General features: G+C 45.9%; 2 protein-coding genes across 2 annotated transcripts in view; one reads left to right on the forward strand and one right to left on the reverse strand.

Annotated features, from left to right (window-relative positions):
- Positions 1 to 5,728: 5,728 nt before the first annotated feature.
- Positions 5,729 to 7,533, forward strand: LOC142657431 (caveolin-3-like). Its single transcript, XM_075832462.1, has 2 exons — positions 5,729 to 6,034; positions 7,079 to 7,533. The coding sequence occupies exons 1-2, from the start codon at positions 5,948 to 5,950 to the stop codon at positions 7,415 to 7,417; spliced, it is 426 nt and encodes a 141-aa protein (XP_075688577.1). The 5' UTR covers positions 5,729 to 5,947; the 3' UTR covers positions 7,418 to 7,533.
- A 2,174-nt stretch (positions 7,534 to 9,707) lies between these two features.
- The window catches only part of CACNA2D2 (calcium voltage-gated channel auxiliary subunit alpha2delta 2), a 98,353-nt gene continuing 94,836 nt past the window's right edge, over positions 9,708 to 13,224 (reverse strand). The window contains exon 37 of the mRNA XM_075832534.1: positions 9,708 to 12,601. Coding sequence (XP_075688649.1) covers positions 12,479 to 12,601 — 123 coding nt within the window. The 3' untranslated portion in view covers positions 9,708 to 12,478. The remainder of the gene's footprint in view (positions 12,602 to 13,224) is intronic.

Below are 13,224 nucleotides of genomic sequence, written 5' to 3' on the forward strand. Positions count from 1 at the left end.
ACTCTATGGGAGCTGTATATATCTATATGTAGTGAGCTCCCCCTAGTGGTGGCTGCAGGCAGCAGAATGTTAGCATGTAACTCTATGGGAGCTGTACATATCTGTTTGTAGTGAGCTCTTCCTAGTGGTGGCTACAGGCAGCAGAATATTATCATGTATCTCTATGGGAGCTGTATATATCTGTATGTAGTGAGCTCCCTCTAATGGTGGCTGCAGGCAGCAGAATGTTATCATGTAACTCTATGGGAGCTGTATATATATCTGTATGTAGTGAGCTCCCTCTAATGGTGGCTGCAGGCAGCAGAATGTTATCATGTAACTCTATGGCAGCTGTATTTATCTGTATGTAGTGATCTCCCCCTAGTGGTAGCTGCAGGTAGCAGAATGCTATCATGTAACTCTATGGGAGCTGTATATATCTATATGTAGTGAGCTCCCCCTAGTGGTCGCTGCAGGCAGCAGAATGTTAGCATGTAACTCTATGGGAGCTGTACATATCTGTTTGTAGTGAGCTCTTCCTAGTGGTGGCTACAGGCAGCAGAATATTATCATGTATCTCTATGGGAGCTGTATATATCTGTATGTAGTGAGCTCCCTCTAATGGTGGCTGCAGGCAGCAGAATGTTATCATGTAACTCTATGGGAGCTGTATATATATCTGTATGTAGTGAGCTCCCCCTAGTGGTGGCTGCAGGCAGCAGAAGGTTATCATGTAACTCTATGGGAGCTGTATATATCTGTTTGTAGTGAGCTTTTCCTAGTGGTGCCTGCAGGCAGCAGAATGTTATCATGTAACTCTATGGGAGCTGTATATATCTGTTTGTAGTGAGCTTTTCCTAGTGGTGGCTGCAGGCAGCAGAATGTTATCATGTAACTCTATGGGAGCTGTATATATCTGTATGTAGTGAGCTCTTCCTATTGGTGGCTACAGGCAGCAGAATGTTATCATGTAACTCTATGGGAGCTGTATATATCTGTATGTAGTGATCTCCCTCTAGTGGTGGCTGCAGGCAGCAGAATGTTATCATGTAACTCTATGGGAGCTGTATATATCTGTATGTAGTGAGCTCCCTCTAGTGGTGGCTGTAGAATGTTATTATGTAACTCTATGGGAGCTGTATATATCTGTATGTAGTGAGCTCCCCCTAGTGATGGCTGCAAGCAGCAGAATGTTATCATGTAACTCTATGGGAGCTGTATATATCTGTATGTAGTGAGCTCCCCCTAGTGGTGGCTGCAGGCAGCAGAATGTTATCATGTAACTCTATGGGAGCTGTACATATCTATTTGTAGTGAGCTCTTCCTAGTGGTGGCTACAGGCAGCAGAATATTATCATGTATCTCTATGGGAGCTGTATATATCTGTATGTAGTGAGCTCCCTCTAATGGTGGCTGCAGGCAGCAGAATGTTATCATGTAACTCTATGGGAGCTGTATATATATCTGTATGTAGTGAGCTCCCTCTAGTGGTGGCTGCAGGCAGCAGAAGGTTATCATGTAACTCTATGGGAGCTGTATATATCTGTATGTAGTGAGCTCCCCTTAGTGGTGACTGCAGACAGCAGAATGTTATCATGTAACTCTATGGGAGCTGTATATATGTTTGTAGTGAGCTCCCCCTAGTGGTGGCTGCAGGCAGCAGAATTTTATCATGTAACTCTATGGGAGCTGTACATATCTGTTTGTAGTGAGCTTTTCCTAGTGGTGGCTGCAGGCAGCAGAATGTTATCATGTAACTCTATGGGAGCTGTATATATCTGTATGTAGTGAGCTCTTCCTAGTGGTGGCTACAGGCAGCAGAATGTTATCATGTAACTCTATGGGAGCTGTACATATCTGTTTGTAGTGAGCTCTTCCTAGTGGTGGCTACAGGCAGCAGAATATTATCATGTATCTCTATGGGAGCTGTATATATCTGTATGTAGTGAGCTCCCTCTAGTGGTGGCTGCAGGCAGCAGAATGTTATCATGTAACTCTATGGCAGCTGTATATATCTGTATGTAGTGAGCTCTTCCTAGTAGTGGCTGCAGGCAGCAGAATGCTATTATGTAACTCTATGGCAGCTGTATATATCTGTATGTAGTGAGCTCCCCCTAGTGGTGGCTGCAGGCAGCAGAATGCTATTATGTAACTCTATGGCAGCTGTATATATCTGTATGTAGTGAGCTCCCCCTAGTGGTGGCTGCAGGCAGCAGAATGTTATCATGTAACTCTATGGCAGCTGTATATATCTGTATGTAGTGAGCTCTTCCTAGTAGTGGCTGCAGGCAGCAGAATGTTATCATGTAACTCTATGGGAGCTGTATATATCTGTATGTAGTGAGCTCCCCCTAGTGGTGACTGCAGGCAGCAGAATGTTATCATGTAACTCTATGGGAGCTGTATATATCTGTATGTAGTGAGCTCCCCCTAGTGGTGGCTGCAGAATGTTATTATGTAACTCTATGGCAGCTGTATATATCTGTATGTAGTGATCTCCCCCTAGTGGTAGCTGCAGGTAGCAGAATGCTATCATGTAACTTTATGGGAGCTGTATATATCTGTATGTAGTGAGCTCCCCCTAGTGGTGGCTGCAGGCAGCAGAATGTTAGCATGTAACTCTATGGGAGCTGTACATATCTGTTTGTAGTGAGCTCTTCCTAGTGGTGGCTACAGGCAGCAGAATATTATCATGTATCTCTATGGGAGCTGTATATATCTGTATGTAGTGAGCTCCCTCTAATGGTGGCTGCAGGCAGCAGAATGTTATCATGTAACTCTATGGGAGCTGTATATATATATCTGTATATAGTGAGCTCCCTCTAGTGGTGGCTGCAGGCAGCAGAAGGTTATCATGTAACTCTATGGGAGCTGTATATATCTGTTTGTAGTGAGCTTTTCCTAGTGGTGGCTGCAGGCAGCAGAATGTTATCATGTAACTCTATGGGAGCTGTATATATCTGTTTGTAGTGAGCTTTTCCTAGTGGTGGCTGCAGGCAGCAGAATGTTATCATGTAACTCTATGGGAGCTGTATATATCTCTTTGTAGTGAGCTCCCCCTAGTGGTGGCTGCAGGCAGTAGAATGTTATCATGTAACTCTATGGGAGCTGTACATATCTGTTTGTAGTGAGCTTTTCCTAGTGGTGGCTGCAGGCAGCAGAATGTTATCATGTAACTCTATGGGAGCTGTATATATCTGTATGTAGTGAGCTCTTCCTAGTGGTGGCTACAGGCAGCAGAATGTTATCATGTAACTCTATGGGAGCTGTATATATCTGTATGTAGTGATCTCCCTCTAGTGGTGGCTGCAGGCAGCAGAATGCTATCATGTAACTCTATGGGAGCTGTATATATCTGTATGTAGTGAGCTCCCTCTAGTGGTGGCTGTAGAATGTTATTATGTAACTCTATGGGAGCTGTATATATCTGTATGTAGTGAGCTCCCCCTAGTGATGGCTGCAAGCAGCAGAATGTTATCATGTAACTCTATGGGAGCTGTATATATCTGTATGTAGTGAGCTCCCCCTAGTGGTGGCTGCAGGCAGCAGAATGCTATCATGTAACTCTATGGGAGCTGTATATATCTGTATGTAGTGAGCTCCCTCTAGTGGTGGCTGTAGAATGTTATTATGTAACTCTATGGGAGCTGTATATATCTGTATGTAGTGAGCTCCCCCTAGTGATGGCTGCAAGCAGCAGAATGTTATCATGTAACTCTATGGGAGCTGTATATATCTGTATGTAGTGAGCTCCCTCTAGTGGTGGCTGCAAGCAGCAGAATCTTATCATGTAACTTTGGTTGGCTGTTCAGCTGTCTTTACTACGGGGCGCTAGGGGGGAGGAGGCTTCTGTGCACCCGATATTATTGCCCATTTAATGGGTGATCTTATTGCTCCCTATGTGGTCAATATCAGGTCTGTGAAGGACCCGAGACCTGATTCACAATTTTTGTATTTCAGTTTGTGAAAGATTTGCGCATTAATGGCGATTCTCAGGATCGGTGTTTTGTTTCTCTCATTTATACACAGAATTTCTTGCTTTATGTGGCGTTCCCGGTTTGTGCTGCTCAGAATGCTGGGTGTTGACTGTCAGGAGACGGCAGCGCAGCGTAAAGTTATGATAGGAGCGGCGCGGCGATCATGTGAAGATTTATATTATTGTTGTTTTAATATCCTATATGTTCTACATCAGAACATAATGGGAGTTGTAGTCTTCAACCTATGAGTCTTCAACTGTTGTGAAACTACAACTCCCATCATTTCTTACTGATGATAGCTTCCTCTTAGACATTGTACAGTTGTCTCCAAAATCAAAGCGACCAATAATTTATTTTCATCCATATTTTTATTTTATTCCTGAATATTTTGTGACGTTTTCCTGGATATTATCTTATTATTTTATTCTTATTTATTTCATTTTTCTTTATTAACATGTTTTTTATTTTATCTTTGTTTTATTTATTTATATTTTTGTATTTTTCTCGTGCAGAACGTGGCGGGGGAGGGGCGGCGGTTGTCGGGACCTCCATCTTTACAATCTTATAGATCAATCATTTAGCGTCTTGAGATCCTCGCTGATTGTTTGTGTTGGCGGACGTTGTACACAGCGTATCCATGCGAGAGATTGATGTAGACTTGTCACCTGTGCATGTGGCTGTCACCTCCTCTCAGGGTGTGGGACCCTCTGTGTACTAACAGCCGTAACCAGGTACTCCGCCACTAATAATTACCAGCCCCGCCGCTCACACCCTGGTGAGGAATGACTATTACTGAGCCGTTGTATCTAAGCCCATCATGTGTGATACTGTCTGCTGAGCTGTGTATCTAATCCTGCCATGTGTGATACTGTCTGCTGAGCAGTGTATCTAATCCTATCATGTGTGATACTGTCTGCTGAGCTGTGTATCTAATCCTATCATGTGTGATACTGTCTGCTGAGCTGTGTATCTAATCCTATCATGTGTGATACTGTCTGCTGAGCTGTGTATCTAATCCTATCATGTGTGATACTGTCTGCTGAGCTGTGTATCTAATCCTATCATGTGTGATACTGTCTGCTGAGCTGTGTATCTAATCCTATCATGTGTGATACTGTCTACTGAGCCCTGTATCTAATCCTATCATGTGTGATACTGTCTGCTGAGCATCTAATCCTATCATGTGTGATACTGTCTGCTGAGCTGTGTATCTAATCCTATCATGTGTAATACTGTCTGCTGAGCTGTGTATCTAATCGTATCATGTTTGATACTGTCTGCTCAGCCGCTGTATCTAATCTTATCATGTGTGATACTGTCTGCTGAGCTGTGTATCTAATCCTATCATGTGTGATACTGTCTGCTGAGCCGTGTATCTAATCCTATCATGTGTGATACTGTCTGCTGAGCCGTGTATCTAATCCTGTCATGTGTGATACTTTCTGCTGAGCTGTGTATCTAATCGTATCATGTTTGATACTGTCTGCTCAGCCGCTGTATCTAATCTTATCATGTGTGATACTGTCTGCTGAGCTGTGTATCTAATCCTATCAGGTGTGATACAGTGTAGGGGTATATATGTATAGTGTAGGGTTATATATGTATACAGTGTAGGGGTATATATGTATACAGTGTAGGGTATATATGTATACAGTGTAGGGGTATATATGTATACAGTGTAGGGGTATATATGTATACAGTGTGTGAATTATATACCTCTCCGTTTTGCACATTATATTACAGATCATCTTCCTCTATATCAGTCAGTGACTTGGAACCTCTTGACCTTGATCTATGACCTCTGACCCTTTGTCAGTGACTTTGCTGACAGTTTCCATAACACCTGGTGTCAGGTAGATGGGAGGGACCATGGACGGCGCTGCCGCTGTTTGATGCTCAGTCCCATGGAAACGTCGGCTCAGCAGCTTTATAAGAGGAGAGCGGGGGAATGTGGACGCAGAGACTGATCCGACCGCGGAGGACCTCCCGTCATGGCCGAACCCAAGTCCATCCCCAACGAGCCCATGCCCCTCGACATGGAGAACCGTGACCCCAATGACATGAACGATCATGTCCGGGTGAGTGGTACAGAAGAGAAGGGGGTGACAGGTCTGGGGGTCCTTATGGGTCATAGATCAGTAGAATTGGCGTCTATGGGGGGGTGATAGTTTTCTCTTATTTGTTACAGTGTATACAATGATGGATCTCTTCTTATAATTAGTGTTTCCATTTCTCACTACTTCAAGATCTCTGCTTGCTGTCACTAAATATTAATTATTGTTTACACAGCTGAAGTGTTGTTACAATGTGTCAGTGTAGACAATTCTCTGTGAGATAAACACATCAGCGGCACAAATCTCTTCTGTCCTGATAATTTGTTACAATGTATCAGTGCAGGTAAAATGTATCAGTCTGGAGTCCTGGCTGTTTATCTCACAGAGGAGTTATCAGGGGTAAAGTTTTGTTTTGTGTTCTCCCCTCCGCGGTCATAAGGGGCACAGGTGGCATCAGAGGTGGGGGGGGGGGCAGCGGGCAGGATTATAAGTACTGATGCTTCTTACTGTGAATACTAATAGGATTTTATTCCCCAGTGGAAGCGGAAACCTTCTCATAATGTATATTGTAGAGGGGAAAAAATGATCTATAGCTACGATACATTTAAAGATCTCAACTTGCTGTCAGTGAATGGAAACATCATGGAGTCTAGACTGATACATTGTAACAAACTATCAGGACAGGAGAGAGATATGTGCTGCTGATGTGTTTAGCTCACAGAGTATTGTCAAGACTGATACATTGTAACAAATCCTCAGTCGTGTGAAATATTAGGTCAGGATGGCTTTTCATCCCCTGGATGTAAACAAGAATAATCCCATTCATTGATGGCAAGCAGAGTTGTTTACAATGGTGAGGAAATAAAACACAAAATCTATGCGAAAGTTGCAGAATGTTTCAGTCCACAATGATGATTTACATAGGACTGCACCGGCCCTGTAACACATGAATGTGGAGGACTCTGGGGGTTGTAGGAAGGGAAGACATTGCGGTAAATTGACTGAACCTCCGGCGGTCTCTTCATTTACGGCTTTTCCGTTCCCTTCTTTGTGCCCCTTCTCCTCCAGGTTCTCTTCGAAGACGCCTTTGGGGAGCCTGAAGGGTCTCACAGCATCCCCGGGGTCTGGGGAATGTCCTACAAGACGTTTGGTGGGGTGAAGAATTGCTGCTACATTGTGCTGTCGGTCCTGTGCGGCTGCCCGCTGGCCTTCTGCTGGGCGCTGGACTTCGCCTGCGTGCAGTGCTGTCACATCTGGTACGTCGGGCCCTGTATAAAGATGTGGAACATGAACTTCTCCTGCCTGAAGCTGTTCTGGAGCTCCTGCGTCCACTGCATGTGTGACCCGTGTTACGAGGCCTGCGCCCTGTGCCTCAGCCTCATCCGGGTCCAGACCAAGACCGGGTGACCAACGCCTGGCGGCCGCCCCTGTAATCATCTACCATCCCCCGACCACCAGGTCCGCGCTGCAGCTTCCTTTGTTCTGTAAATTTCTTGTACATGATTAAAAAGGATTTCACGTTATGTTGTATCCGAGTAATAAATCCCAATGTGGCCGCGTACCCGTCCCGAGACCTGAGGTGACCCCCCCCAGTATCACCCATCACAGGGCAACCTGCACCCATCCACCCAATACAGACCTGCCACCCGCACAGCCGGAGCAACGTAATATGACCTCACGCGCCCCCGTGGACTAATATTACCGCCTGATAGTCTCGTATGTGAACAGGTCGTGGCTCTGATTGGCTAATAAGCACCTAAACTGATACAATTGTAGCGAACTCTCAGCTGTATCTAGTTTAGATAATCCTCTGTGAACTAAACAGTCTGAAACCTGCACTGAGACATTGTAACAAACCATCTGGACAGGAGGGAGATTGGAAACAAACTATTGCCAAGGACAGGAGTTTTCAGCCCCTGGAATAACAATGATTGTTTCCACTCACAGACACGAAGCAGAGATCTTGAAAACGGCGAGCGATTACAACACAAACAAGATTTATCAGAACTAGTGCAAGGGAAAAGTGGAGTAGTCACCCAGAGCAGCCAATCAGATTCTAGCTCTATTGGGAAATGCAAGCAGCAGTCTGATTGGCTGCTACAGGTGACTCCTCCTCTTCCCCAAAGTCTATTAGAAATTTGCAGAACTTTTCATTATCCAATAATTCCAGGAGGCGGCGCCGGCCCGTTATGGATGTAATTGGCGGACCGCTCGAGTCCGTTCTTAATACGCAGCGTTCCGTCCGGCACATGGGGGTCCTGAACGGAGGCCCCTATATGATGTCATAATGGGACATATGGACAGTTGTTTTCGTACTGAGAAAGCGGAGTGCCCGCGAATGTGGCCGCCACAGGGAATGGCGCTGCGTCTCGTACGGAGGACGTCTCACAGCACGAGCAGGGTCGGTGCCATTCAGGAGTCTGGGAAATCTGGGTGACACTAATAGCGGCCATATAGATTGTCATTTAGGGTATGTTCACACGGTCGCAAACGTCCTGAAAAACGGCTGAAAAATCGGAAGCAAAATGCCTCCAAACATCTGCCCATTCATTTCAATGGGAAATACGGCGTTCTGTTCCGACGGGGCGTGTCACTTCTTCAGCTGTTTTTGGAGCCGTTTGTCATTGACTCAATAGAAGAACCGCTCCAAAAACGGCCGCAAAAAACGCGAGTTGCTTAAAAACCGGATGAAAATCAGAGGCTTTTTTCGCTTGAAAAGCTCCGTATTTCCAGCCGTCTTTCGTTACGTGTGTGAACAGGGCCGGAGCTTTCCCAGGAATTACACAACAAAGTCTCCAGGTGCCGAATGACTGAGAAAAAATATTTCAGATTAGATTTTTGCCAAAGTTGCAGCTTTTCTGTTGCCCCGTCAGCCTGAACGAGCAGGTCCGGGTGTGAGCTGACCAGGAATGTGGGGGGGCTGGAGAGTGACGGCCGAGTCATGGGGGGGGGGCTTGATATTGACGGCCAAGTTGTCGCCCCCTTCAATTTCCTACTGATTAGAATTCTGAAGCTTCGTCCTTGTGTAATAAAAAGTTCTACAATTTTCTATAGATTCGGTGTATATATTCCTTAACCATTTCAGTATCTCAGATTGCTGTCAGTGAATGAGAACAGTCCTGATAATATCTAGAATTTTAAAACCAATGCTGATCTAGTCCTGCACACAGATGAGGGTTTGTTACAATTGTATCAGTCTGGACAATCCTCTGTGATATAAACAGCCTGGACTACTGCACTGATACATTGTAACAAACTATCAGGACAGGGGAGACTTGTGCTGCTGGTGTGTTTAGCTCACAGAGGATTGTCTAGACTGATACAATGTAACAAACCATCAGCTGTGTGAAGTATATGGCAACTAGAATATTGTGCTTCTCCTCACCTGCGGTCAGTTGCACATGAGGCCGAGTAACGACTACTCTGACACTGGGTTGGGCGCTGTTCACATTGGCGGTCTCACTGCGGTCTCCATCGCCTTCCCCGGTATTTCTGACATAAACAGAACGTGATATCGTTATATTCATCGACTCAGCGGATAACGGCTCCCCTGAGAGTTCTGACGTCACAATGAGGTCCTATGATAACAGTGAAGTGCCATAGCACAGGGACAGGAAGTGTTGTCAGGAGAACATAGGCACATCATGTCGTCATTACATAAGGAAGAAACGCGCCGGAATCAGGGAAGAGGCCGAGATGAAGTGAAAATATGCACATTATTTATTAACTGATTCTTTGTAATAAACCATTTGAAAATATTTTACAGGAATCACGCACGCACGATATCTTACAAACTTTCTGTCACTTGTGGAACTTTTTCTGTACAAATAAATAAATAAACTTTGCTCCAGTCACCGGATAAAAGCCACTAACTGATGAGGAGAAGTCGATGACCTCGCGCCGCGTACGGGATATATATATTATTTATAGATATTTATACCTATTTATAGCTCTCTCGTTCTGGAATGGAGGATCGGACTATAAACGCGAGCGGACGGACGCCTGGCGCACACACATCACCCACTCCCTCAGCACAGTCACGTTCCCAAAACAAGATCCAAACACACAGCGAAGCTACAAGCAGAAGAAAAGGACCGGATCATGAGCCTCCCCTCCCCCATCCCCGGGCGGCCGTCTCTTGGCAGAAATGATGGCGTCTCCCCTCCCCCCATAGTATCCAGAGCTGCAGGGAGGTCTCATCACTGGAGATGGACAACAAACAAGATGGCGGCATGAATGAGACGTAGACGAAGATGGACGCGAGAAAGGCAGCGAATGGCAACAAAAGGAGCAAAGTCCTCAGATTGGATCGAGTCCCCCCAAAATCATAACATCCAAGACCTCGCTTCATTATCTCTGTTCCTGGAAAAGCTGGGTGTTACTGCCAGTTCCAGCTCCGCAGAGGTAGTCACCCAGCTTTCCTAGACTCCTGAACGGACAATCTGCCTAATCAAGCAGCAATATGGGAAACCGGGCCGTGTCACTCCATAACGAGGCCGATATACCGCGCAGGAGTCTGGGGAAGCCGGGTGACAACTATAAGGGAAGGATATTGTCTGGCACCCAGCTTTCCCAGGATTTTTGTGGATGACTCGGGGGATGTTGTGATTTTGAGGGGAATGTGGGGGTAACACTGCGGGGAGGTCGGGGCTTTGGCGTCTCGTTCTTCGTTCCTGCTCTTAATACTGGATTCATTGATCGCACAGCGCTGGTTGAGCAGAAATCGAAAACGATCGTCCGGGGGCTGAAGGGCGGAGCAAAAGTCTTCAGTGAGGCCCCTCCCCCTTATTGTGCTGATTGGATATTGGCCTGACGTTACGTGTGCGTTGTATAGCGCTGACAGTGTGACCGTTTTATGTGCGGGTTTTGGGGGGGGGGTCGCAGCGCCCCCTGTGCTTGTGAAATGATTGTGCTCTGTCCTGGGATTATTACAGCGGAGTATCTTAGCGGCAGCGTCTACACACTCGCAGAGCGGAAAAACGGATGAGCAAAGCGCCATTGTGAACGCACAGGTTGGCTGAAGACGGGGCTCTCTTAAAGAGACAGTAACCTGTCCATGGTGAATTACAGCTTCACCTTCTACATCTAATTAATGTATCGGGGAAGCGGATCGGTGACAGCGACAATGTCACAAACCTGATTCTTTGGTACAATATTGTACTATTGGGAAATTTGGCGGACCGCGGGCGCTTGTCCCCAGGAATGGGGTGAAAGGAGAAAAACGCGGATTTGGCACTTAAGCTGCAGAACTGCGGAGCCAGAAGATCCCGGAAGCTGCAGTTCCGCAGGAAGGAGCGTCGCAAACTATTAGAAAGAGTGAAGGCAAAATTCTCAGCAATGCTTAAAGGGGCCGACGCTGCCGAGCCCCTCCAAAGGAACTGTTCATTTTTCACTAAATGTCATTGTCCCCCCAAGTATAAGAAAAACCCCAACTCCTTTGCATATGAAAATGATATGGATAGCCATGAAGAAATGACTGGGGGTAAATATGACATCATCACCAAAGCAAGCTGTGACATCATCACCCAGGAAAGCTGTGACATCATCACCCAGGAAAGCTATGACATCATCACCCAGGAAAGCTGTGACGTCATCACCATGGGTACAGAACACTTGTATCCCTCAGCACCAGTTCTGGATTCTCCGTGCAATTTTGGCTGCGGGTTCCACCAACTCCGGACACAGGATCCAAAAAGAGCGGCAGCGCACCGGACTCACGATACAGATGAAGATAAAGGACAAGACTTCATTCCATCAAATGTAAATACAGGACAGGCCACGTTTCGGCCATATAAAGGCCACGTGTTGGTAGAAATGTTGCCGGTCCTGTATCGCTTCCATATAAAGGATAAAGTCTTGTCGTTTATCTGTAGTCCGGTCCGGCTGGCGCTCTTTTTGTATAATCGCCCTGGGTAGATATGACATCATCATCATGGGAATATGACATCATCATCACCCTGAATATATATAGGACATCATCACTACGGGTAGATTTGACATCAGAAATGACATCATCAAGGATATCTATGACATCATCGCCCTGGATAAATATGACATCACTACGAGCTCCGGCTCATTACAGCAGCTGTAGAAATGGACAAGGACGGCAAAGAGCCACTGACCCGGTGACCCCAAAACTTAAAAAGACAAAAAAAAAAATCAGGTGAACAGACAGGAACCATGGAGACAGACGGACAGGAAACAAGAAATCCGTGGAGCTGCCATGGCTGCCCCCACGCACAGGTAAGTGCTGCCACTGCCATGATATTTTGTTTTCCTGGTTGCCATGGTAACTCCCGATGACACTAAAAGATCTCCTTGTTGTTTGCCGTAAAATTATCCAAATCAAGTGGTGGTTGTCACGGTAACTCAACCCAACGCGCAAGAGTGGCGCTCGCCAGTCTGTCATGGTAACCACGTCACTAAACAAGAAGTGGCCTCAGGAAGGAGGGAGGAAGGGGCGCAGACCTAGAGGCCCCGACCCACGGTGGACGAGGTGCAGACAAGACGCAGAAGCAGCAGCTGAAGGAACGCCAGCAGGAGCCAAGACGGCCGGAACATGGAGCCCCGTCCACAGTCCGAGGTGTCCTCCTAGAAGACAGAAGAAGCAGAGTCAGAAGCGGCAACTGTACAACCGACCACATACACCGTCATACAGATGAAGCAGAGCCAAGCGAGAGAACATGGGGTTACATAGGACTGCTGATAAACATCAACTACATTATCTGTACTCAGAGAGTTATCACTGAGTGTTATCTGTGGTTTTACATAGGACTGCAGGTAACATCTACTACATTATCTGTACTCAGAGAGTTATCACTGAGTGTTATCTGTGGTGTTACATAGGACTGCAGGTAACATCTACCACATTATCTGTAATCAGAGTGTTATCACTGTGTTATCTGTGGTGTTACATAGGACTGCTGATAAACAGCGACTACATTATCTGTAATCAGAGAGTTATCACTGTGTTATCTGTGGTGTTACATAGGACTGCAGGTAACACCTACTACATTATCTGTAATCAGAGAGTTATCCCTGTGTGTTATCTGTGGTGCTACATAGGACTGCAGGTAACATCTACTACATTGTCTGTAATCAGAGAGTTATCACTGTGTTATCTGTGGTGTTACATAGGACTGCAGGTAACATCTACTACATTATCTGTAATCAGAGAGTTATCACTGTGTTATCTGTGGTGTTACATAGGACTG

The sequence above is a fragment of the Rhinoderma darwinii genome, chromosome 7 (genome assembly GCF_050947455.1).
Source record: "Rhinoderma darwinii isolate aRhiDar2 chromosome 7, aRhiDar2.hap1, whole genome shotgun sequence".
Lineage (NCBI taxonomy): Eukaryota > Metazoa > Chordata > Amphibia > Anura > Rhinodermatidae > Rhinoderma > Rhinoderma darwinii.